This window comes from Manis pentadactyla, chromosome 4 (genome assembly GCF_030020395.1).
Source record: "Manis pentadactyla isolate mManPen7 chromosome 4, mManPen7.hap1, whole genome shotgun sequence".
NCBI lineage: Eukaryota > Metazoa > Chordata > Mammalia > Pholidota > Manidae > Manis > Manis pentadactyla.
The window spans coordinates 9,560,775-9,588,314 of record NC_080022.1 but is presented as its reverse complement, the minus strand read 5'-3'; the positions used below and the strand labels follow the sequence as shown (position 1 = coordinate 9,588,314).

The 27,540-nt window shown below is 44.7% G+C and overlaps 1 protein-coding gene across 3 annotated transcripts; it reads right to left on the bottom strand.

Annotated features, from left to right (window-relative positions):
• Window positions 1-2,609: 2,609 nt before the first annotated feature.
• On the bottom strand, window positions 2,610-27,519 carry PDPN (podoplanin). 3 transcript variants are annotated; one of them, XM_036925123.2, is made up of 6 exons: window positions 27,233-27,519; window positions 10,693-10,826; window positions 9,085-9,217; window positions 5,872-5,910; window positions 5,200-5,311; window positions 2,610-4,374 (listed from the first exon to the last, which is right to left on the bottom strand). In XM_036925123.2, the coding sequence occupies exons 1-6, from the start codon at window positions 27,297-27,299 to the stop codon at window positions 4,368-4,370; spliced, it is 492 nt and encodes a 163-aa protein (XP_036781018.2). In that variant the 5' UTR covers window positions 27,300-27,519; the 3' UTR covers window positions 2,610-4,367. The 3 variants fall into 3 exon arrangements, with proteins under 3 accessions (XP_036781018.2, XP_057355740.1, XP_057355739.1); XM_057499757.1 differs by lacking the exon at window positions 27,233-27,519 and adding an exon at window positions 16,358-16,725 and having other exon boundaries at window positions 5,206-5,311; XM_057499756.1 differs by lacking the exon at window positions 27,233-27,519 and adding an exon at window positions 16,358-16,710.
• Window positions 27,520-27,540: the final 21 nt, after the last annotated feature.

Below are 27,540 nucleotides of genomic sequence, written 5' to 3'. Positions count from 1 at the left end.
TCCCTGTTTGCAAGGCCTCCCCTGCCCTCCCTCCCACTTTGGGCTTCATCTCCTACCACCATCCCTGGTGCTCACTCTGCTCAGCCTTCTGAACGTCTCTGCATGTCCCCCAAACGCACCAAACATGCCCCGTCTCAGGCCTTTGGTGGCCCCTTTGCCAGGAATGCTTTTCCCCAGATGTCTGTTCGGCTCACTCTGTGGCCTCTTTAAAACCTTTGCTCAAATCACGGTGAGGCCTTCTGACCCCTCGGTTCCTCTACGCTGCACTCTTCCCTGCCCAGGCTGTTTTCCTCCTTTGCCCCTACCACCCCCTAATCTTTCACAGACTCGGTGACTCATTTATCTGGCGTAGAGTCTGTTTCCCACACTAGGATGTAAGCTCCATGTGGGCAAGGGTTTTTGCCTGTTTCTGTCACTATGACTCCTCAGGACCTAGAACAGGGCCTGACAATGAATGTTTGTTGAATCAGTGAATGAATGAACAAATTATTCCCATCCCACAAGAGTGTCTCTCGCCAGCAACCCAAAATATCTTTTTGACCCAAGTGAGTGTCTTTTGCCACTGGGTCTTACTAAACAAACATCCATGCCATATATTTCCCCTTCTAACTAGTCCTGTGCCCTCCCAGCCTCATCTAACAGGGTGGGGGTGGGCAGCAAAATGTTCCTTCAGAGGGAACATGCTTACACCTTCCTGAGGTTACAATGGGTACTTTAAGGGGTTTTGGTCGCTTAAGGTCACATGTCAGACAACCTCCTCAGTAGCATCCCGTGGGTAATCGTCACTTCAGCAACAATCCTGTATGGGGCTGGCATGAGATTTTTGTCTGTAGGATTTGCATCAGCGGGAAGTTAGAGACAGTAGGAGAGAAGCGGGTAGGCAAGAAGAAACGGGAGGAACAAGATGTCAGGATCATGTACGGGATGGTCTGGGTCATGGCCCGGAGCCCTGGGACGTGGAAGGATGACCCAGGGTGCTCTGCTTCAGTGTCGGCTAAAATGACCCCAGAGAGAGCAAAAGTGCCGAGGAATGGTGTTTGGTGAATCCAGGCTGCACTTGGTCTGACGTGGGCAGATGTGCACTAGGCCCATGGGCCAGAAAAGACATTCTCCACACCAGTGGGCCAGTCTTCCGATTTTAAATTTATCCTGCACCGTTGCCCACTAACCGTGGTGACAAAATTTATGTATTCAACTTAAAAAGCTAGGATCGCTGATACATTCTAACCTAATTTTAAGCGTCAGGAGGAGCCACATCCTCCCACACAAGAGAACAGCTCTATATTCCAGGCACATGTGTCGACCTCCTGCTGTACTTCAGGGAAATTCTTCCACATTCCCTGGACTTTGAATCAGCAAAAAAAAAAAAAAAGCCTTAATGTCAGAATATGCATTCTTCCTTATCATATCGTTGTCACAAGCAGCCCCACACCCTGAACACTAAATAAATATGAATAAAATAAAAATGGAGGGATAAAGTTACTTGTTCTGCTCCTGTCCTTAAAAACAGCACATGAAGTAGAATGAAGTCCTGGCTCTCAACTGGTTCTCCCAGGTTGAAAGAAAAAAAAAATAGGGGTTAAAACAGAGCTTTACTATGGTGCCCAATGCCTGGCCAGCTCCCCAAATTCCCTGACAGAGAGTGCCTGGGGCGCTTCCTCCAACTTCCAGGGCCCTGGCCGCTCCATTAGTTTCCAGCCACCTCCCGTGAGGAGTGCCTCGGGGAATATGATTTACACCTGGGATAGCTGACAGCCCCGCCTCTCTCCCGCCTAACTTTCTGCTAGAAAAGGGCTGCCTTCTGAAGCATCTCCTGGAAGTTCTTAAGAAGAAACTGCAGCCCAGAGTTCAATGACTCGTCTGAGGGATTATAGCTCCAAAATAGCAGAATGGGACTCGAATCCTAGTCATTTCCACAGTGCTTCACCTGTTAGGACACAGGAACCCAGGACTCCGGACACCTGGCAGATTCAATAATCCTGACTGAGAACTGGGTATTACCTGGAAGGTGTGATGCTCTGGGTATTACCTGGAAAGCATGATGCTCACAGCACTCCTGCTCCTAGCACCTGACCTTTCTGAGAGGGGATAGGTTGACAGAAGGCAGCCCAGGTGTGGCGCTGGAATCCGTGCGGAGCAGCGTAGGTGGGCATGGACCCGAGGGACGGAGGCACGACACTTGGCCTTTGCAGTCTCCAGACCGGCATTTGCGGCTGACAGCTGATGTCCCAGGACGAGGAATTCTGGAACAACATGCAGCCTGGGCCCGTGGGCAGGTGGGCTTCTTACCTCCTTTTCTTGTGTGGTCGTGCCCTACACACCCAAGATCAAGTTCACAGTGGGGACTGGCGGGAGCAGGGTGTAATGGCTCCCTCATCTGGCTGCTCTCTCCAGTGCAGAGAAATCAGGAGCCAGGCAAAACCTTGAAAGCCCTTTGTGACTGGGGTGGGGGGGCATAAAAGTCCCCAGGTGTCACTTATCTGTCCCATTCTTCAGCTAGACCTTCATCTCTCCTGCAGCAGAGCCTCAGCTGAAGGACATGGTTACACTTCTTCCCATGGCTGTACTTCCTATAACCATTTATAATTTCCAATCAAAGTTCTGACTCATTGTTATACACAATCATCTGTTTTATTTTAAAACACATCTACACGGCATTGAGCTCCAACACAGATGTGAGCAAGAAACCCATGGTCCTGTCCCAGCAGGCAGCGGGTCCAGTGTCTGACTTGGGGTGGGCTGTGATTTCTCCCAGTGAAAGAAAAGAGAAAGGACATTAAGACAAAATGGACATTATTCCAACTCCTGTTCAGGAATCCAAGTGATGAAACAGAAGGATAAATTTAAGCTCATAAAGATTTCTTATAAACCCCCTGCTTTTAATCAGTTGACGTTCAAATATGGAACCTGGGCTGGTGCACGGCCTAGACTTGGGCAACAGAAGGGCACACGGGTCATAATAACATCCACACATCACTGCAAAAAAAAATGGAAGAATGGGCTCTGCTTTCCGACAGATCATTTACTTTTTCCTGTTTTGTAAACTGTTACAAGTTTAGAGGATATTAGAACTGCACAACCACGATCATGACCCAGCCCCTGCTCTGCACAAAAACTTTTGGTTTGGGAAAAACAATTCAATTGACCCCAGGGAGAAATGCACTGTGCTGGACAGAGTGACAGCCCCGGGCTCCTTCATGACCGTATTTTCAGTTATGATCCCACAGACATACGTGGCATGTCATGAAGACTGGGAATATCTTCTTTTTAAATCAAGTATTTAAATCCAGCTGCTTTTTAAAAATTAGTATTTTACAAGATTAGTTTTGCCTCCCGTATCTTTCCTCTGAGGCAGAAAGTAAACATCAGAAGACTGGTGGGTTCTGTTTCCCACCAAAACAGAAGCGCACACAGAATTTCCTTCTGTTTGGGGACCACTGTGGTTCTTAGTTTCTGGAACATTGGAGCCTCAGGCACCAATTGGCCTCCAGCAACCTCTTCAGCATCCAAGACTGACACCTCCATATTCCAGAACAAAATGGCCCATCTGAAGGACTTGCGTCCTGGGAATGAGAGAAGGCTGTTCCCCTTAGCTCTGGCTCCCCATCAACTAAGGGAAGAGGAGGGGGCAGATAGAAGCAAAGGTTTCAGTCATCAAGTCGTTGCTGGAGAAGGCATAGAGCAAGCCAAGAGCCTGCCCGGTGGTCTTGCTGTGAGAAACAGAATCCCTTCTCCAAAGTATAGACTTCCTGTTTATGATCTGAAATGGATGGCTTTGAAATGATTTATCTGGACCGGTGAAAAGCAGTTGCTCATTACAAATGATCCAAGTTTAGATTTTTCTACTGGATTATTCACATGAAATCAGGCCTTCAAAACAGACCAAACTAGACTGGAATGTGCACATTTCAATATCAGAAATTGCGAAATGCTTATGCCATTTACTGACATAGCACTAGACCCAAGGACTCCATTAGTATAAATATTTCCAGGGTCCTATGCATTTTAACAATAACAGAATGATCGGAACGAACGCACGATTACAGCTTCTAACACTGAATGACACTATCTATCTTACTTACAAATCAGTTTACATAGTTTTTGCTCCATTTTCTATGCATTTTTATATCTTAAATAATCCTTTACAAAATTTATGTTTAAAATATTTTTTCAAAAGACAAAAGTTTAGAGGAGCAAGTCTTGTGAATTATCCTTCCTTTGGTTACTTTTGGCAAGCGGAGGGATCGCCATGGATTTCTGAGTGGGGTGGCCAAGCATTTCCATGGGTCATCTTCTCCCACATGCTCAGGGATGGGGGAAGTCAGAAACTCTCTTTTTTGAACATGCTGGCACAAATCTTCAGCTCTTTAGGGCCTGGGAAAACAAAGAGAAAGGTGTGTGTCACTTCTTTTACTGGCACTGTGAGCAGTAATCCCGTGAGTCACTGTTCCTGTTGTCCTTTTGTCTCAGTCCTCTTCTCTCCTTGCTCATTCCTCCTCTGTGCCTGGTCCTCACACAGTCACAAATTCCAGACATTTCCAAGCACTGTACTGCCATTTACGTCCCTCAATTCCCCAGCGGTATAGCATTTGCACCTCCCGGTGCATATACCATCTCCCCAACAAAAATAAGAAAAAGGTTTCCTGTGGTTATGAATCTGCATGTTCTGAATTCTTAAGGAGTTTTAACATAAAGAGAGTGAATTCCTTGTCCTCAGTAGTCCATGGTAGGAGCACGCTAGCACGTGTGTGGCTGCGTGCGGGGCGGGCGTGGAGGGATCAGGACCCCATGGCCGGGAGAATCCTCACCAGGATGCAGGAGCCCTGGCTCCGCAACGGATGCTCGTCGGGAAACATCCACCTCTGATGACTGCGAACAGGGTGACTAGGTATCAAGTTAAGACTTGGTTTGGGTTTTTTGCAAGTTGATCAGTTGGAAAATTAGAACAAAAGGTCAAATTTGGTTGGATCTCAACAGACAGTTAACTAAAGAGCCACTTCCGGTTCTGACTCTTGTATACTTTACTTACAAGGCCCATGTAGACCCCTGTTCTTCTGCGGAAACCTCAGATGCTGTTATTATGGAGGTAGGGGGCTTAGGAACATGATCCTATTTAGAGGTGTCTATCAGTTCAAAGGATGGAGCTCTAGAAATGATCCCCTTCATTGGCCTCTCACACAGCACAAGCTCTTTACTTACGAGTACCTTCCCGACATTTTTCTCACAGCTACGACGATGATCCCACCAATGATTCCAATGGCTAGTAAGACCCCAACTATGATTCCAATCAGGGTCACGGTCGCCAAGCCGTCTGAATGAGAAGGGGAAAAACAGCATGAGCCCCAGATAAATGATACACCTGCAACAAAATGTGTCATTTATAAACAACACTGCCCCAATGTAGATAACAAATAGTGTTCTCTATGTTGTTTCTCCTGGGAGGTGACTTAGAAGAAACTTTGGGCTGTTTGAACCCCATCTTTTGAATGGGAAGATTTCTGGATCTCAGGAGCTATAAAGCATAGCTCTCATAGGGGGTGGCTTCATTGTTAATTATTGGGTAGTGTGTGTGTATGGCTATTAAATTAGTCTCTATTTTCATTCTGAGTAACAATAAACGGCGATAGGACACCATTCTCCATAGCTGTCATTAAGTGAATAGACTCATTTGTGGTTTGCTTATTTTCAACTGAAGGCAATTCCCTTTTCTCTCCCAAAAGAGGTTTGAAATCTGTTCCTGAAAGGTCCTGTATTTTGCTCTTGTTGACTTCAAACCAGGAAAAAAATGTAATTCATCACCAAGATTAGGTTCAAAGACACCTTTTTTAAAAAACTCCCATAAGAATATTTTGAAACCAAAATCTAGCCTACCTTTTTCAACTGTTATCTGTGTGTCTCCATCAGCTTTCTCTGTAAAAAAAGATGCAATTATAATAAAATTATTAGGACTTAATAACTATAATGTAACAATTGGCAAAAGATGAATTTACCCTACGTGGAAGGTAAAACACAAGCAAAGAGGATAATTTCATAAATAAATTGGGTCAGAGGATTTTAAAGCAATCTCTGACATGATCCTGTCTTCAAAACTATTTTATTGATTTTATGAACATTTCTTCACACCTATGGGTCTATAGTACTTTTGTGTACATTAATTTTTTCTCATCTGCCTAAGAGAGCAGAGTCAAGGAGACTGACCCACAGAGATCTTAAATAAATGATCAAAACGTTTCAGAGGTCAGGTTAACAAAAAAAATCCAAGGCTGTTGATTCCCAGTCCAATGTTAAGATCATGGAAAAACCCTCCCACTGTGAGGAGGTCTCTTTTGAATGATTTTCGTTCTGAGAGCAACTCTACACTAGTTTTGGAAGGTGTGGCCAACACCGTGATTTGTCTTGTGATATCAATTCCCTGCTTTTTCTTTAGTAGCAAAATTCCCATCTTACAAGGTAAATATATGCTTGGCTAAGTTTAGTGAGAGAATAGGCCTTTTGTGTTTATGCTTTTATTTTAGGATTTCTATCTGTAGCCAAACCTCATCCAATAATTACAATGTGAATATTCTCACTTACCTATCATATGGGTGTGAGTTATTAACTTATGGTAAGTCATAAAATTGTGGGTTTCTTCTAGATTATTTTAAAATAAGAATTGAGTAAAATTAAGATTTTTTGTTTTGTCTTGTTTATCCCATCAACCTCTTTATATACTGAGTCCTTAACTCATCTGGTAGTTTATCTAGTTTTCAGATAAACAAAAAGCTTTGATGTAATAAAACAGTGGAGAGAAGTCAATCAGTCAGACCCTTTCTTAAAACACTAGTTTACAACTTGCAAAATACCACAGATACACAATAGCTTTCTGAGTCAAAGGTGAAACTGGCCAGCCATCATCTGTAAGATGCTTAACTTTTTCTAACGGTTGGGTTTGAAGGACATTCCCTTTGTACCAAGGCTCTCTTTTTAAAAAGTCACCTTTTCTAAATGGCAACACAGTAGGGGTCCCTGAACCCAGCTCTCCTTGGCTGAACCCATGGCTTTGACGCACGGAGCTCAAGCTGATAGTACTATCCCCCCATAAAAAAGTGGCTGGGAGACTTCTAGGTTTGAAGCCTGCCCTGAACGAAGGTGTCATGTAATTAACTCCCAGAATGTCATCCCACACTGCCAGCCACAGTAGAGACATGTCAATCATTTTCTTGTCATGTCCTGACTTGGTGGCTGGGCTCTTAACACAGCATTATCACCATCAATGACACCATTGGTCAGAAAATGTATTACCAAAAGTAAAGTGTGTGGAAGACTCTTTACTAAAGTAGAGCTTATTAGTCCTATACTCCTGAGCTTCCTCCTAATTATGCTGTGATCATGAGTGTGTCATACATGTGAATGCCACTGTACTTGGGCATTTCATGGGAAATACACCCACTGCCTTAATAAAGGTACCTCTTAAAAAAAAACAAGTGCTTATGGAGAAGACGAGTAATGACTCTATAGCACTGATGGGCAGTGATTACAATGGGGTGGGGGTGACTGGATGATATGGGTGAATGTTGAAAGCAAAATGTTGCTCATGTGAAACCTTCATAACTATCTGGGAATGACCATCAAGCTTTATTTTCAAAGCATTTCATGAAGCTTTTTTTTTTCTTTCCTATGTGGTAAAATCTACATAACATAAAATTTACTATGTCCACTGTTTTTAAGTGTACAGTTCAGGGGTATTAAGCACATTCATGTTGCTGAGCAGCCGCCACCACCATCCACCTCCAGAATACTTTTCATCCTGCAAAACTGAAACTCGGCATCCATTAAAAAATAACTCCCTATTCCACCCCTCCCCTCGTCCCTGGCAACCACCATTCTACTTTGTGTCCGTATAAATCAGTACTCTAAGTCCTCATACAAGTGAAATCACACATACTTGTCTTGCAGAGACTAATTTATTCTACTTTGCATAATGTTCTTAAGGTTCATCTGTGTATCGTGTCTCAGAATCTTGTTCCTTTTAAAGGAAGGTATTCTATTCCGTTGTATGTAGACACCACATTTTGTTTATTCATTCATCTGTTGATGGACACTGGCTCGCCCTCTCGTGTATTAGCTGTTGTGAATGACGATGCTATGGACATGTGTGTACAAATACAAAGCATTTTTTAAAACTCACAGAAACACTATAGTTTCTAAAACCAGATTGGCAACTGGGTCTAGAAATGTATATTGAACAATAAAGAAAACCTTTTTAGGTGTTTGGATATGCAACTGGCTTGAGGAATGATTGCTTTAGAAAAGCTCTATGTCTACTTTCACAGAAGGAAGGAAACACCTATCTGGATAAAACGATTTACATAAAATCACTCAAGTTAGCAACCAGTCATTACAGTTATTGGAGGATTGGTTCCTCTTCTCTCCCACCCCTCTCTACTATAAAATAAGGCATATTTTTAAAAAAATCTCAAACAACTGAATTTCTCTTAAGAAAGCTCTAGAAATAGGAGGCTATCTCTTGCATTGCTAAATTGTAAATGGCAATGATTTTTCTTATTTTCATCAGTGATGGTCTAAACCTCATAATAATGGCAAAGACCCAAAGTCCTCTTCCAAGTTTCTCCCCAAGGTGTTCTAGTCACACTGCCGCACAACTCCAAGTCCTGATTAAGACTGATTTAGAAAAGATTCTTGCTGCATGAGTATGAGTATGAACTCAGTGTATGATAGTAAATAATAGTATAGAATCTCTTAAGATTCACATAGGCTAGCTGAGTTCTCTGCTCTTGGATGCCAACACAAAGTTCTTAGCGTAGCATTGTATCAGCACAGGGTCAGCCACCGGCACTAGTAGCTACTTAACTTGCCCTCGTGGGGACACTGTCGCGAGTTGTCGTTTAAGGCAGAGAGCTATGTTCAGCAACCCAAGAAATCAAATTCAACTTAGCAACCCAAGAAATCAAATTCTGGACCTACCACATAAAGCTTGGGTCAGAATTCACTTCTGCATTCCAACATGTGGCCTATTGATTATTATATTTGTTCAGGGATTTCTGGAATAAGATCAATGCCTCTCAAGAGGACTGGTTTCCCTACCCGGGGGGTGACTAGCCACCATATGGGGTGTCGTGGTCCTCCGCTGGCTGTCTTCTTTGTCGCGGACTGTGCTTTCTGCCGTCGGCAGATCCTCTATGTGAATGTCTGGTTTACTCTCTGTACTTGCTGGCACCTATTGGAGATGTAAAAGAGGCAAAACAGAAATAAAACCTAATGTTTTAAAATAGATACTGTGGCTTATAAAAGAAAAGGATTTAAGGTGGCATAAATATATAAAATTTAGGCTGACATAAATTTAAAGTGGAAACAAGAAAAAAAAAAGAAAGAAACAGCAAGAGTGGAGATGAAAATAAAAACAAGTCTACTCCAGAAATGAATGCCAAGTGTTTAGCATGCTGACTTCCCAGGGTCTGAATTCTTCAGAAAACACTAGATCACTTGGCTTCAATTCCCTCTCCCTTGAACTTGAATGGCACCTTTTCCCTGTAACATTTATTTGGTACATATTATGTTGTATCATACTTCAACACCCTCCGTCCCCCAATTAGAGTAATAGCTAGCCTTTATTGAGAGCTTACTATGTGCCAGGCCCTTTAAATAGCTTCTCATTTACTCCATGAAAAACCCTATGAATAAATCCTATTATTAGTCCTACAGTGTAAACAAGGCTTAGAGAGATTAGATAATATGCCCAAACTCACACAGCCAGCATGCAACAGAGCAAGACTTGGAAATGGTTCTGTTGACTCCAAAATTCATGCCAGTAGAGCATCAACAAATATGCTAGTGAGCACAGCCAACAAAAACAAAAATAGGTAAGTGGGATGTGCACAAAGGACACAATCCAGAGAGTGGAAAGGCTGTCAGCAGGATGGGAGGAAGTATTTGCAAATCACGTATCTGGTAAGGATATAAAGAATTCCTACAACTCAATAGCAAAAAACAAATCAAATAACTTGATTAAAAAATGGGTAAAGGGACTTAACTAGAGATTTCTCCAAAGATGATACACAATGAACATGTGAAAGATGCCCACTAATATCACTGATCTTCAGAGAAATGCAAATTAAAATCATAAAACTATTGCTTCACACCTGTTAGGATGGCTACTATCAAAAGAAATGAAAAGAATGTGTTGGCAAGGATGTAGAAAAATTGGAACCATTTTGCATTGTCAGTGGGATTGTAAAATGGTACAACCACTGTGAAAAACAGGATGGAGATTCCTCAAAATATTAAAAATAGAACTACCATATGATCCGACAATCCCACCTCAAAAGAATTGAAAGCAAGGTCTGGACGATAGATCTGTACATCCATGCTCATAGCAGCACTGTTCACAATAGCCAAGAGTTGGAAGCAACCCAAATGTCCACTGACAGGTGAATGGATAAACAAAGTGTGGTATATACATACAATGGAGTAATACCCAGCCTTTAAAAGGTAGAAAATTCTCATACATGCTTACAACATGGATGAACTTTAAGGGCATTATGCTAAGTGAAATAAGACATTCAGAAAATATCCTTGCATGTGATCACATATATATATAAGAAGTATCTTTGTATGTGATCACATGTATGTAATAAATATCCTTGCATATGATCACATGCCTATGGAGCAAATTCCTCTTTCTGTGATACTCACCAGAGTTGTCAAGCCACCAGTTTCATGGGGCTCTTCACTGGCACCTGTAGTCACCACGTCATCTTCTATACCTAGGTTCCCTATGTTATCCTCCATACCTGTAGTCATGTCATCTTCTGGCAGAACTGTGCTGGCTAAAAAAGAAAAACTTGAGTCAGGACGTAAGGGGGAAATCATGTGGGCCAACCCGACTGGCCAGCTGCAATCAGACTATTTTCTTTCCCATTTCTTTTGGGGATTTTCTTTTGGGGGGGGGTCATCTTTTAAGTTGATTGCAAACCATTCTCCTTGCTGCACCTCTGTCCCATACAATGGCCTGGCTGTCTCTATAGCAAAACAAAGGAACATGGAAATACAAAAAGGTGAAGCGGCCAGCCCCTCCCCACTGAGGTGGGCTGGACAGGGGATGGACACTTGGCCTTTTAATAATGAACCAAATTCTTCCTGATGCCCTTTCATATGATCAATCAATGAATTCAGTTTACAAAAATATTTTGACCTGGAAAAATTCTAAATTAGAGTCTGCTGGAAAGATTTCTAAATATACCAATTTGTAGGCTCTATCTCAAATCTACTGAATCAGAATGTGGAAAAGCAGGGTCTCCACCTTCTTAAAATCAAGCTTGCTCTCCATTGAATTTTGAAGTTGCTGCCCACTTGAATGATTAGAGCCATTGGCTATGACCACAAACGTTACAGATTTGAATGCAATCTCTTACTTTACAGTTGGGGTTAACATCCGCAGGGAAGGGTCAGTAATATACTTAATGGTGCTGAGATAACCAACAGAACTTAGTGCCCTGAGAGCTACAGGAGTTAGAGACCTTACTGCCCCCGGAGGTGCTTTTTCTGCATTAACATAGGATGAATGACCCTGTTGTGCCAATGAGAAAGGTTTCCAGAGGAGCAGAGGATGGGTGGGGTGGGATAGCAGGTTGAATTCCACGACGGGGTGGGGAATAACAATGGTGGCCTCTTTAACCTCCTGTTGCAATGATCCAAACTAATCATGACCGAGCTGCAGCATCATCTCAACTCATCAACTTACCCTGTTTGTGAGTTTAAAAAATCTCACTCATTGGCCACAGTTTCCCTCCCCAGACCCAGAGTGGCTCTGGAAATTCCGTAACTAAATTCAGTTGCAAAATAAGCATTCCCAGGGAAAAGAAGGGTTTGCTTAGAGATTTCTTAGTATAATTTAAGAGCAGATGTTTGCATCTGGGCAGTGATCAAGTTAGCAATACGGTCCTTGCCTTAAGTCTCCCTAAGCTTAGCCCAGTCAAAGGCATAGCTAACAAATACTCTGTCCTAACGTCTCTGCTGCTGCATAGAGAGAGAAAGCATCTAGAGTGAATGTGCTCGTTCTATGAGCCTTCTCTTTGTATCTAGAGTCTTAATCCAGTGCTGACACATCAATAGCTTTGGATGAGTCTCCCAGAAAATGCATTTGTTTTTCATCCGGGGGGTGGAGAAAAAGGCTTTCATCAGTCAGCAATAACTGAATACCTCAATGCATGCAAATAGTTTGCCTCCCCTCCTGACTGCTTGCTGGGATTGGGGGATGGGTAGTGATTGGTTCCCACCAGGATTTATGACTCGGTGGTGTAGGCAAATGCTAAATGTATTTATCAAGCTCAAGGGGAAATATCCCTTTGCCAGGCAAGTACTCCTTATTTTAAAAAACTAGGCATCACATTTTTTTTCTTCCTCTCTGGATTTAAACACAGATTATAAATCATCCGTTTTCATAATACTTTCTGGAGCTGTTCAGCAAAATCACTTAACTGTAGGCACCCTCTAACTTTAAAAAAGCCAAACCAAACCACTCTTGCTTTTTTAAAAAAAAAAAATCAGAATGTGGAAAAGCAGTTGGTTTGAATTCTTTCATAGAAACTTCAGTTCATTGAAAGCGTAGCTTGATAAAAATTCCTTCTTGTTCTTTTCTACTCTTGGTCCACAGAGCCAAGTACTAAAATCGCTCTGAATAGACAAAGGGCATTTTATGAATGACACTCATGATTAAGATGCATGTCTTTTGTCTCACTGCCTGAGCATTCTTTTCACTCCCTGGGAAAGTTGATCTTTAACAAGAGATCTTCGATTGTCCCTCTTATTATTTCCTCCGAAGGCTTTCCTGGGTGAAGGGTTCCTAGGAGGCCAGCTGCTCAGTTTCCAGACAGCCCTCGAGGCCCTCTTCCCTTGAACGGTGAAATTCAAATCATGTTTTGGTGTCTTTGCCCTCCAATCCTTTTTCTCTCCTAAGACACGTGTGTGCACAGACAACACACACAATTGTTTTTGTAAGCACGGGGATGAACTTGCAATAACAGAGTCAGTTCTGGAGCCGGGAACCCACACGCTCACATGAGCACCTCTTCCTGCCTCACCCAGCCTGTGGGTCAGAACCGATGGAGGTTCCCAAATGCAGCAAAAACTCATCCATTTACTTTGTAATTTTTGTATGTGCACTAATCTTTAAAAAGCTCCACCGAAGTTATATTACCTACGAGAAGATGGTGTGATAAATCAGCTCTTACCTTAAGGTTCTTAAGTTTGAAAACAAACAAGAACTGAAGAGATGCTTATTGGTAGGAAAGAGTAATTATAAATAATTTTTGTCCTTGCACTGAAGCCCAAGATCTCTAAAGAAATTATTCTAGCTTCCATATGTTTATAAGATGGCATTTCTTTAACAGTATTTTAGAATGTCTGTGCAAAGTCAAATCATGCTGTAATTTAAATTGCACTTATTATTATTACACTGTAATGTAAATTATTGTAATTGAATTGCAATAATCCCAAATTCTTGGTAAAAATCTGACTAAGTGTTTTCAGTCTTCTGGTTTTATTTACGTTTCTTTGATAAGCAGTGGTGAGTGGTTCCATCTGTTGGACATTAGGAATGTCTTCTTTTGTGACCATTTTACTACTATGGTTTTCATCTTTTTTATAGCTTTATAGGCCCTCTTTATTCTTAAGACTATAGTCTTTGGAGCAGAGGTTGCAAACACTTTGATAAAACTAGTTGGCATTTGCAACTGTCTTGTAAGTAGTGAGCTCTGTCACAATCAAACTTATTAAGCTTATTTTGTCCCTTTGATGTCATACATACAAACCCCACCTCAACATTATGTAAATATTCACCTATATGTTCCTTATGGTTATGCCTTTATACTTAATATTTGTCTCATGTTTGTTTTGAATTAGGATGTAAAATGAGGAAATAACCGCATTTCCCCCTAAAAGATTACCCAGGTGTCCCAATAAATCTGCCTTATACCCCACTGCTTCAACACCAGCTTCACTGAGGCAGATGTCGCTTTCAAATATTGTGTCACAGTCATGGGAGAAACCTTTCAGCACAAGACCAGCATGAATGGCCTGGGCCTTACCATTGACCCCTTACATACCACCAACTCTTTCCAGAACCAATTCCTAAATGTATGCCCCCTCTCATCAGCAACCTCTTCCTCTTCACATCACCTGACTGCTGCCGAGTTATTCAGCACCAAGGAGTGGCCAGAACAAAACGGGCACAGACAGTGAGGAGGAAGAGCAGGCTACTCGACCAGAAGGGCACTGAGATCTTGCCGAGGTGTAGGTAGGTTCTACTTAACATGGAGGCACAGCTTTACACCGAAACCCTCCCTCAGGTTTCTCAGCCATGCAGGCAGCTGTGCGGCTGACTTCATTCCAAAGTGGCCCTGTGTGTAGGTTGCACTGCATTATCGTCCCCATTTATCAGATGAGGAAAGTGAGGTTGACAAAGACTTCTCCTTGACCAAACTTTAGTTAGGTTCCCCTGAGCTTTTTCCTCAATCCCAGAGGCCATGACCCTGGGAGTTCTGTGTCCTTCCTTACAGAGTCTAGTTTCAACAAGAACCCAGCTAAGTCAGTTTAGAGAGAATCTCCCACACTCTGTATCTGATCAAGTCCCCATCCCCCACCTTCGATGTCAAAGTCCTTGGCCTGCCTTTAGCAAGATTCCTGTTAGGCCGGTTTAGCAAGAATCCCCCTACCCTCTAATGTCTCATCTTCACAATTTTCCATTTACTGACTCCCACACTCTCTGCTCCTTGGCTATAAATCCCCAGCAGTCTGTTGAATCCAGAGTTGAGCCCTCTCTCTCTCTCCCCTATTGTGATGGTCTCAAACAAGATCTTCTGTTCCAACTGTTGTCAGAATAATTTTTCTCTAACAACACTAGAAGTTAAGTGATTTGCCAAGTTCACCTGCTTGGTGAGTAGACACAAAGCCAAGTGTTTTGACAGTTCATCCATGTACCCACCAACACAGGCCCAAATAGTATCTCTGTGGCTCCATGGCAGCTGTGGGCTGGAGAGCCTGCTGCCCCCTCCTTGGGTCCTGACATCCTTGCACTTCCCCTCCCCAGCCCTCCTCACCACCTGGTAAATTATAATCCTGGGGCGGCAGAAGCAACTACTTCCTCTGACACCTCACCTGCTCTTAGGAAATCTCATCTGTTTAGAATCTTCCAGTCAAATAACTTAGGGACAATCTCAGTTTCCTGAAATGAGTTCCGTCCAGGACTAAGCTTCCAGAGATAGATTAGAAGGAGGGTGTGATCTGCTTTACAAAAGGGTGTAGCTCTTGCTCCACAACTTAAAGCTGCAGCAGTGATCAAGGCTGGATCCTGTGTATCCCCATTCCTGTGCTCCTGCTACATGCGGAGCCCCATTCTGGGCCCTGGAGACGGAGGAGTGGACAAGGCGAGGTCTCCACTCTCAAGGACTTGGGTGCTGTTGGGGGCACTCCTAACAAACAGACAACTGCAGAGAATCTCCAGACAGTGGTCCTGCACTCCCTTGAGACCTCTGCTTCTACTTTCCTGGGGAAGTAACCTCTGCAGTTACTTTCCTGGGGAGGCCTATCCCCCAAGGCCCACTGAAGTCAGTACCCCCTGACACACCCACCCACAGGCCCAGTGCTTCCCGCTAACGATCACATATTCCGGCTGTCCTACTAGCATATAAGCTCCATAAAGGCTGTTTTACCAATGTCCCCTTGCCTAAAACACTTGGCACATAACAGGCACTCAGGAGGTGTTTGTTCCATGATTGAGTGAACGCCGGGTAGGTGAAGAGCTGGTCCAACTAACTCTGAAGCCTACAATGAGCCTGGGCCACTGCACACTTGAGAAGTGGGATGGTCAGTGTGGCTGGATGGTAAGGAATGAGATTGAACTGGTGGAGGGCCGGGCTGGGGGAACTCTGTGAGGAAGGGGCTTTGATTTCAACTGGGGTGTGAAAGGAAGCCAGCAGAGGCTCTGAGCAGGGGAGTGACCTGGCAGAAGTCCAAGAAGCCACCCTGAGCACCCTGGGAATGGGGTGCGCATTCCAGAGGTGGTGCTGGGATCAGACTGAGGCAGGGAGACCGCTTAGACCATTTCTCTTGTCCAGGTAGCAAGGGGTGCTGCTTGCTCCAAGACAGTGAAGTGGCCAGGGAAAGACCTGGACAGGTAATGGCCAGGAAGCGTCTGGAGTCATACCTACCATCAGTCAGAAATATAATACAAAACCTCAGAGCCGGCAGTTGATTTTACCATCGGTACAGTTCCATTGAGAAACAGCATCTGCGTGTGAATGGATGTACTGAGTAAAGTTGGCCACCCCTATGGGATGCCGAGTCCCTTCCGGGACCTCACCTTGCTTTACTAGGGCAGCCGCAAAGCCCTGTTCATAAGTGTAGGTCGGGCTTCTGACCCCCAGAAGAGCTAAGTTCCCTGCAGTCCTCTTCCTGCTGCCCTGCCCCGAAGCTGCAGAACGGGACAGCTCCGAAGAGGGTTCAACAGGGCTTTGTCCTGAAATGGGAAAGTTGATTTTCAAAATAAAGAAGTCACAATCTGAGTTGCCCTCGGGGTTTGCAAAGAAAGCCTGTGGTGTTGGCCAACAGATTAAAGCACCTTTCATGTTGTCGGGTGTTTTCTAGCATCTTGAGCTGCTCCAGCGTCTAAATGCGCAAAGGAGCCTTTGAAGATGGATGACTTCACGGCCTTGGAATGATTTTTGTGGCCAATGAGAAGCAGAATGCTCTTTTTTTTTTTCTTATGACATCCTAGGAAGTTCTGGTTTTCCCCTGTAGGGGAATCTGTAGGATAATTAATAAACAATTAATTCTGGCATATCTCCCCAATTACATTTGAGATGAAGCAACACTGTCAGAGGGAGGTCAAAACATCTATTTGGAAAACAAAAACAAAACACCATCTTCTGTTCCTTTGCCCAAACACAGGCTTTTGCATTATTGTTTTTCTGTTGTGTCTCAATATTGTGCTCAAAAGCCTGAAGACAAATAAACCCAAAACTGTAGAAAGGTGCCAACTTCAACCATCTTCTAGCTCTCCCGACCACCCACTGTGGTCACAGACTCTCAGATCCATGTACACTCCTTCATCTCCACTCAAAATGTCCCAAATTTAGCGTTTGGTGGTGTTTCCTTACTTCCCATGAAGCGGGTCTCTGCAACTGGAAGAAGAAAGGTGTTTGGGACTTTTTGTTCTCATTTACCACATCTTGAGTTACATGTCACATCCTATAGGCTGGCCCATCTCCTGAGCTTGTGTAGAAGCCTTTCTTTGGAATATTGAAAGCCATTCGCTGTCTCAGAACTGTGTGTGGGGCACTCCACTCCTGGCAGACACGGACTTGTGGTCAATATAATCACTGAAGTGGCCCTGGGGTTTCCCCACACCAGGGTGTGGAAGATTGAGAAAACTCCTAGAGGGCTTGGCGCTGCCGCTCAGTATCCCATAGAAATGCGCACTCACTTTTCCTCCAGGCATGCCCAGCGCTACCAAAAGCCCACTGCCCTGTATTCTCATGTCTGATACCACAGTAACTATTTAGCAGATGTTTGAGTGACTGACTGACTGAAGGAGTATACTTGAAGCCAAATAGGAAATTTCTTTTTAATTATCTCTCATATTATAATATTCCTGCCACTGTCCACTGTTAAATACCTTTCCCTGATGAAAGAGACAGCACGGCTAAAAACAGGACAGTTCATCCGGGGGATGAACTTGCTGCTCTGCCACAGTGATGAGCAGCACCTGTCCACTCACTGTGTCCGGTCCTGTCAGTCCCTGCAGGCCGACGCCAATGGTGACACTTGGCAGCCCATGGTTGGCACTGGGGACACGTGCCTCTCCCATAAAATTCGGCAAATCTGAACAGCAGGGTGGAGAGTTTGGGAAAAACTATGCGTCAAGGCTGAGGGGATCAGACAAGCATCAGCAGTTCTTCTAGAGAAATCGGAAGAAACGTCACACGTTAAGATCTGGAGCAGCGTCCCCTGACTTCAGAGAGGGGAGCCAACGGTTATGCACAGTGCCCCAGGGATGCAGCATTCTGACAGCCTGTGCAGCGCAGCATGGGCAATAAAGAAAGGCAAGGGGCCATGAGGCCTGGGGACTCACTTCCTGTTTCAGTAGCAAGGACTCACACCAAGGCTGTGGCAGGTGAAGGGAGCAGGACACAGGGTCCCTAAGACACAGCATCAGGCTGCCCAACCACATGCATTCTCTCTCCCCTTTGGTGGGGAAAAGGAACCGAGACCTACTGTGTATGCTTCACAAATACTGGCAATTAATTCATGGCCATCCGTGAGGTAGGTATTTTAGTCATAGCTGCTAGTGATTGAATTTATAGGAGAATGTGCAAACGTGGTGCCAGACACTCTCTCTTAATCTTTACCAAAGCCTTACAAACTAATGTCCCCATTTTGAAGATAAGAATGGGGAGGCTGAGAGTAAACTGCCCATGAAGCCAGCAAGTGGCAATGGTGGGATTAGACATCAGGATCTGTGGACGCCCAGACCCCGGCTCTAACCACTGTGTCACACAGACTTCACGTGGATTGTTCACTTTCCTGCACTTCCCACTCTTTTCCTCTCTCCTCCACATAGAAAGGCCTGGAGTAGGATTGAAGCCGCTCTGGCTGTGGGCTTCTGGATGCCAAGGGCACCTGCAGTTCATCTTTCAAGTCCCTCGGTGCTCACCCCAAACCCTACCTATTCGTCTACCTGGTCCACCTCTTCCTTCCAAGGGGCCAGGGAAAGTGATTCCTCTAAACTAGGATAGGACTTGGTGACACTGGCATTTAGGACTTTTTCTCTACTAACATCTATAGTAGAAAATTCTGGCAATAGCATTCAACGTGCCATTCTGCTGAAGGCTTATAGGCCAGCCACTAGCAGAGTTTCTGAGAGCTGAATCAGTGAGAGGATGAGTACCACGCTTTTCAGGGTTCACGGGAGTGAATCGCTTACCAACTCACTCCCAACGACAGGCAGGGCTCAGACCCTCAAGTGTTAAAGCTAGAGGCTGTTGGTTATAACCTCAGCCAAGATTACTCAACCTGGGGAGAGAGAGGTTTTTCTGTTGACCAAGAGGAGAATGTTCTCAATAAAAGAGGAAATGGGTTCCAAGTTTTGCAGACCAGAATCCACACCTCCAGAATAACTTCTCTGGAATAATTGAGCTGGGGCTGGTGTCCTGTTTGGAAGGCCACCTCACAGGGAGGACCACTTAGTATTTGAATAAGCAAATGACTAACACCTGCTTCAGAAGTGCTGCCCCCCCCCCCCCCTGCCCCCGGCACAGCATCTCAACAGGGTGGTGGGGTGTTTGGGAAACTCACCATCTGCTGAGAAACTGAGCTTCTGATTCACTCAGGGCTGTCAGCTGAGTAGGCCCTGATTTTGCAAGAGGTAGAAGAGAAAGAAGCCTGTAGATCTGACCTTGCCATCCACCCAGGAGGCTCACAGACAGCCCATCTGTGAGCCCAGGAGGATGAGGCCCGGGAGGAATGTGCAGAATGTTTCCACTAGCTGCCCTTGGCCTTGATCCTAAGCCCAGTTAGGGAGTTGGAAGTGTGCTTTGGTAGATTTTTTAAATAATTATTTTTAGCTAGGAGGATCCTTCTTACCCTCCTGCCTTCTTTTTCCCTCGACTCTGATGAATGGAGAATTCAGGCAGCCAACTGTCTCTCCAGGGCTCACCCATACACCATTTTAGTTGAGTATCTCTCCAGGTACCCATCAGACACATCCACTTGGATGTCTTGCTATTACCTCAAACTCACTGTGTCCATAACAGAGCACATAAACTTCTCATCTTCCTCATCAAATTGGTTCCTATCTGTCATCTCTCCTGTCACCTGCCTTCCTGACATTCTTGTCCTCGAATCACTGTGGTTCTGCCTCCAGCCAAATGTTTACTGTGCAAAAACCGTGTGTTCTTTTAAGTGCTGAATAAGACATGGGTCCTGCTCTCTTCTCTAGCGGGCAAGAGATGTACCCAAATAATTAAACCACAGTGACAAGAACAGTCAAAGCAATCTTGAAAAAGAATGAAGGAGGAAGGACTCAACACTTCCTGACTATAAACACTTCCTGACTGTAATCAAGACGGTGGGGGACTGGCATTAGGATAGATGTATAGATTGATGAAATGGAATTGAGAGTCCAGAAATAAACCCATACGTTTATGGGCAATTGATTTTTGACAAAGGTGCCAAGATAATTCAATGGGGAAAGAATCATCTTTTCAACAGATGGTGCGGGGACAGCTGCATGTCACATGCAAATGAATGGAGTTGGACCTCTCCTCCATGCCACACACAACAGCTAACTCCAAATGAATCAAAGACCTAAGTGTAGGAGCTAAAACTATACAACTGTTAAAAGAAAACATAAGAATATAACTTTGTGACCTCAGATTAGGCAATGGTTTCTGGGATGAGACACCAACAGTGTAAACAACAAAAGAAAAAATAGGTAAATTGGATATCATCAAAATTTTAAAAAGAAATTGTAAGGACAACCCATAGAAGGGGATGAATATTTTCAATTTACATGTCTGCTAAGGGTCCAATATCCAGCACATATGTAAAAAATTCAACAATAAAAGGATGACTCGGTTTTAAAATGGGAAAAGGATTTAAATAGACATTTCTCCAAAAGGATATATAAATGGCCAGCAAGCACATGAAAAGATGTTCAACACCACTGATTATTAGGGAAATATAAATCAAAACTACAATGAGATACTCCTTCATATCCATTAGGATGGCTACTATTTAAAAAACCCCAGAAAATAGCAAATGTTGGTGAGGATGTGGAGAATTTAGAATCCTTTTTCATCATTGGTAGGAATGTAAAATGGTGCAGCCACTTTGGAAAACAGTTTGGCAGCTCCTCTAAAACTTAAACAGAGTTATCATATGACCTGGCAATTCTACTCCTAGATATATACTGAAGAGAAATGGAAACATATGTCCACACAAAGACTTGCACATGAATGTTCATAGCATCATTATACATGCAGCCCCAAAACAGAAACAACCCAAACATCCATCAACTGGCGAATGGATGAACAAAGTGTGGTACATCCACACAATGGAATATTACTCAGCCATCAAAGGGAATGAAATTCTGACACATACTACATCAGGGATGAACCTTGAAACATGATGCTAAGAGGAAACGTCAGATACAAAAGGCCACAGATTGTGTGATTCCAGTTGTATAGACTATGTAGGACAGGCAAACTCACAGGGAGAGAAAGCAGATGAGTGGCTGTTGGGGGACGCCAGGGAGTGGGGAATGGTAGTGAATGCTGACGGTCTGGCGCTTTGGGGGAGGGGGTGATGAAAATGCCCTAGAAAACACTGACACTGGTGATGGTTGCACAATTCTGTGAATATACTAAAGATCACTGGATTATTCCATTTAAAAGGGTTAGTTTTATAATATGTGAATTACATAACAATAAAAATATTTAATATAGTAATAAATGTTGTAAGAGGTGAATAACAAGAAATCAGGAAACGGGGAAAGAATCATAATAAAAAATATCAGGAAAAACTGAACTGCAGGTCTTACTGGCTCTTATTCCCCCAAATCTGATCTCACACCTGCTTCTCTTGACACGGGACTTATCTCTTTAGTTCCTGACTGCCCCCCACCCCGCCCATAAACTAGATTCAATCTCTTATGATTCCTTCATCATTAAGTTTCTGATAACCACCGTTCATGGCCCGCCCAGCTCCCATTTGCTATTATTGCCTATTGTCTGTGAAAAGACCCAGCTCTCCCACTCAGCATAAGCTCATCCTTCTCCCTGGCTTCCCTGATGCCACTCCCCAACTCTCCCCCACACCCCCAACTCCAGCCAGCCTTCACGTCTCTTCCCACACAAACCCCAGATGTTCTCATTTCTGTGCATTTGCTCAAGCAGCCTCTTGTGCTTGGGTCGCCCCTCCCTGCCACCTTGTCCAACCAACCCCACCAGTTTTCACAGCCAAGAATCAAGTCCCATCTTCCCCCTAAGGATTTTTCCAGCTCCTGACAGTCCCATGAATCTCATCTGCAAACTGAGCAGCAGATAATGGTATGTGCTGCAGGGGACATGCCATTTTATGCTGCCTTCTGTGTTCTTTTACATGCACCATCTGTCTTGCTGCTCTTTGTGAGCTGTGATACCTTGTTGTGCTTCCTCTCTGAGTTCTCAGTAGCATGTGTGCTCTGCAAATGCTTAAGGAGCCAGGGACCACCCCACCGCCCACCTAGTTCTTCAATCTGAAATATGTATTAACAAATAATAATGGGTGTTGCTGCTCAAGAAATCTAGAAATCAACTGGCTGACTTATCTGAGTTTCCTTGACCAAGCATAGCTGGCTGTTGAGCTCAATGGTTAGGGACGTGGGCTCTGGGGTTGGTCTGCCTGGATTCAAGCCTCAGCATTTTTATTTTCTAGCTCTGTGTCTGTGTGTAAGTTCTTGAACCTCTCTGAGCCTCTATACTCATCTATAAAATACAGAAAATTCCTACCTTTCAGGTCGATTGTGCAGATTAAATGAAATAGTGCTTTGAAAGTGCTTGACACATGCTAAGTGCTTGGTAAATGTTAGCTGTTGCTACATAGTTACTGCTATTAGCACCCACCCAGAATCTGTTCCCTTAGCTTAAGAGATTCAGAAATTTACACTTATCATGCAGTGGGGTGATCCAACTCATATGAAACTGTTTTACATTAGCCAATTTCACAAGTGGCCAGGAAACCAGTTTATTTGGAACAGGATGGAGTTTTCCAGTGCTTCATACACATTTGCTATCCAAGGCATGCCCTTCTCAAGAGCAAAATACCTGATATGCTGTTCTGTGCATATAGAGCAAAGGCAAAGGGAGGGGCTCTGGGATGGAAGACATTTCCACATCATGATGAACAGGGATCCCTGATTCATCGCAGAACCGTAGTGATTGGCATCAGAGTGACCACGGCCATCGCTCAGGGCATATCACTTCCTTCCCATACGTGGGGATGGTGTCTGCCTGGTCTGACTCACAAAGCAGTTACTCAATATGTATTTGTTAAATAAGTGAATTCCTTGGGCAAGGCTGGTTTGCCGTCATCAAATCCTTGTTCCTTTTCTCTCCCTTTCTAGATTCCAGGCAAACTGACTCCCTTCTCCTTCAGGCAGGATACTACTCACTGGATCACAGCTTTGCTTATATTAGTTGTCTTTTATTCTCCTGGATGAAGACCCCTTGATGAATTGTGGGAAATGCCTCCTTGTCATCAGTAACATGTCTCTGCACCTTCTAGCTGCACCGTCCCCACTTCCCACACATTCTCTAGGTACCTGGCCGTCCACCACGATGTTCTCTCCACCGCCCAGAGCACTGGCAGCTCTATCCCTCTGGACACATCTTCCTCCGGGAAGGTGATTATCTTTTGCATAGGTTTGTTTTTTCTTAGTTGTCGCCCGATCCCCCATTTCATGAAATTTCAGTTCCCTTTCCCCCCAAATTTTAAGAAATCAGAAAGGAAGGGATTCAAAATCCCAGTCAAGAGTTGCTTTCTTTCTTGACCACCCCTATGGGAATCCTGTGACTTATCTCCATAACTCTCCACTTGGCTTTAGAGATGCCCCCCAACCCCGTCCCCGTTCCCCTCAAAATACTGGATTCTCTTCCAACAAAACACTCACTGGTTATTTCCGTGAGAGGTTTCAGGGTGGCAGGAATAGCAAGGCTTTCTTGGAGAGCCCGGCCAATCTTATGTAGATTCCTCGAGGAAGTTCCGTGAGGGTGGTGCTCGGTGGTTGATTGTACCCTCTACGTCCTCCCCTGTAATATTCCCACTGGTTGTAACCTGGCCTGTCTGTTCTTAGAAGCCAGAGATATAACAAATATTCAGATAAGGCAATGGAATTTAAAGCACAGGTTCACTGCTCCTCTTGGGATGTCTTTAGCATACTTGATAATGTTAGGCATACCTCTGTCAGAAATGCATAGAGTGCAAATCCTGCATCTAGCACAGAGCCAAGCTCTCAGGAGATGCTGAATTACCCTTTGGGGAATGAATTAATGAATCTTATTCTAATGCACTGTGACATTTTCATCCTTAAAGAATATTATGATATTTAATGTAAATGACTTTGTATTTTGTATTTTTATTTGTTCAATACATTTTACTAACTGAATAAGCAAATGTTGGGGTTTACATTTCCATAGGTATAGGTCATTAAATCCTCAATTTTGTACCTTTGAAAACCATTACCAAAATTATTTTCCTAACTCCACTTGAAGAAAAATCCAGTCTTGACATAAATAGCATCAACGCATGCTACTGTAATGCTTAAGCAAGTTGATCCCGGAGTCTATAGTATTAGTGTTTTTTGATATTTTTAGTTTACAGACAGATAATTATACATATGCATACACCCAAATCTATGCACATATATAAAACAATATTTGGACTGTAAATGACATTTCAGTTACCAAGAGTTGACCATATCATTGAATATTTTTAAATAGGCCAGAACTTGGAATAACTTTCATATGTTTCCAAAGTAAATGATCTGGAGTTCCACAAAGACTGATTGGGAGTTTTGAAAAGGACTTTTTATACCTCTAAAAAATGTTTGTTTTCACGCAAAAGGAGCTTAAGGGGAGGTTGACCTTTACTTTCAAGTTCGACTTTTGGCCTTTTGGTGGCAGAGTCTTGAGAAGAGCCTGGGGTTTGGAGTCAGACCCATTTTTGGATCTGAGTTCTGGCATATTCTGAAGATAATAGTGTATAATTTAAGTAGTTGTGATAATTAAATGAGGTAACTGACATTCCCAGCATGAGGTGGGGGGTGGGAATGGGAGAGAAGTGGTGTCCTTCCTACTTGGCTAGACCCGTCACACCCAGGTTTGGGGTCTTTGTAATTCTCTGAATCAGAGTTACTCATCGGCTGCTCATTTCAGAGGCCAGAGAGAGACCAGGAGCCTCTCACCTCTGCTCAGCCAGGGTTCTGCCTTATTCACCATGTCCCGACTTAGCCTTCTTAGGCTTGACTATTTTTTTTAAATGTGCTTTTCTATACCAAATGTGATTTTGGAGCTCGTATGCCTGTGTAACAGATAGGCTTCCCTCACGAAGGCTCTGACCGACCTGAGCTTTATTCAGTGCTCGGTAGATGTCTTCAGTGCACAACTCTTAGCAACTCAGGAAGATTTCAGGGCCTCTGAAACTGCCAAGAGTTTTGGGAAATCACAGGGAAATTCGCTGCATGATTAATCCTGGGTGGGTTTGTCCCGGAAAGGCACATGTGGGTTTGCAGCAAGCAGCAGCCTGCAGAATTTTACAAAATAAACTGTCTCATGGAGAGGCTCTGAAGTCCGTATTTTGGATGAACGCTCAGAAGGAGGGTGGGGCCTGACAAATGAGGAAAAGGCCAGATGTGGGGGCAACAGAGCTCCTCTGAATCCACTACCTTCCAAAGAGGCAACATATGGGATCAGATTACAACACAAGAGGCAGCCCAGTGGGGAGCAGGATTCTAGGATGTGGATAACAGTTCATGTCCATAGTGAACCCAGCCCAGCTCCCCAAAAAGAGCCAGCAAAGCTCAGCTCAATGAAGTTATTCATCCACGTTCAAGCCTCCTCTCTCATTATCCTCAGACAAAACCCCTCCTGGGCCTTAGCTCCTTGCCAGCAGCTCAGCCACTCAGTCTCTGCACACGGCCAGCCTCCTACGCCACACAGGCCAGGGGGGGGCTCTGTCTTTAGCAGTGAGGTGGCTGTTTTTGTTTTTCTTTCCAAACAAGGTTTACAGCTTCCTTTTAGGAGTACCTTTGACATTCAGGTACTGGCTTAAAGATAATTACAGCTACCCCCTCCTTGGGAGACAACAGAGGATGCATTCCTCTGGTCCCAACCCTAGCAGAGCTAGGATGGGACCCCGTCTGCCGGCCTCCTACACCTTGTCTCGGTGTCATCCGCATTCTGACTCGCCAAAAAGGAAGTGCGACTGAAATGCAGAGCTATCTATACTCCAGTGGAAAGAGAAGTTCCAAAGATAGCCCATGGCCCTACACGAGAGCTGCTCCGTCTCTCAGAAGTAGACAGTCCCACAGGGCAGTACACCCTCTATCATTTCACCAGGGCTGGGTATCGTCTTTGTGTGGAATTGTAGAAGTGCCTGAGTCAGGTCCACTCTCCCCTCAAACCACTCGCTCCAAGAAGGCCTCTGGCACTAGGCCTACCTTGACCCTCAATTTGGAAAATGTAAGGGTTTACCTTTCAGCATTTGCCAGCTCTGACGACCACAAGTTAGCTTACAATTCCTTCGGCCAATATTTAGTGAGCAACTACTATGTGCCAGATACTGTTTGGGTCCTGAGGATACCAACCCCTCACACTGGACAGAAAAAGGCAAGAGGAGAAGAAGCTGGAAGGGTATAAAAAGAGGGAAAGGAGGGGAAGACAGTGCCCCCAGCATCAGATCCACTACGGCTGAAGTCTAAGGAGTCACTGCCTTTGGTGGCCAAGTTCAACGCACGGCCCCAAAGCACCTTAAACCTGAAGGCTCCCAGCCCACCTCCGTGCCCCCACACTGCTAGGAGCCCTCTGTGCCGGTCCTGTACACACACACTGTCCTCTCTACGGCAGACAGCCAAAGCCTCTTCCAGCCAATCCCACTGATGGTGTCCTGAGTGTGTCCAATGCATGGTGCACAGGGTGGAGACCTGGCAGCCCCAGAGGGACACCCGGTGCACAGGGGAGCCCCCCCCACCCAGCACTCCTGGATATCCCTCCTGATCCCACGGAGTCCGTTTGTTCTGAGGCCATGGACATTCCTCCAACACATAGCCCCGCAGGAGAGCCTAGGCCCACCAGTGCATCTCCTTGCTGCCATCCTTATGCCCTATCTCTTGTGAGCCAAATGGGGTGGCAGGAGGTGGGCTGCCCCGGAGGTTGGCCCCCGCTGCTCCCCAGCCTTGCCACCTGTGGATCGGGTCCTCCTCCTCGCAACCTGCTCATCTGTTTCTTTGGGATCCCGCACCAGCTGTTTCTTTGGGCCCCACGTCCCCACATCTCCTTCTGCCGGGTTCTGCAGACAGACACACACACACTCCCAGCTCCCAGGCAACCTCAAGTGCCCGGCCCAGGCATTCCATTCCAGCAAGTCCCGGCTCGCTCGTCCCCTCCAGCAGCTGCAGGGAGCCACTCGCGCTGCGTCTTACCTCCTTCTGCCAGGACCCAGAGGGAAGTGCTTCCCCAAACCAAGAGCAACACTGGCACCTTCCACATCTTCACTGGTGACTTGTTCTCTCTGGAGCCCCCGAGCAGCTGGTTTCTGTGCTGGGGAAAGGTTCAAAAACTGCAGCCACAGGCCCTCGCCCTGCAGAGCCTGAGAATGGAATGAAGGGAACAAAGCCCCAGCACCCGAGGGGGTCCCCAAACTTCCTTTGCCTGAAGCAGCCGGAGGAACAAACTTTCCAGTTGACAACTTTGAGAGCAGTGTCAGCATTTATCGCTCGCGACGAGGGCG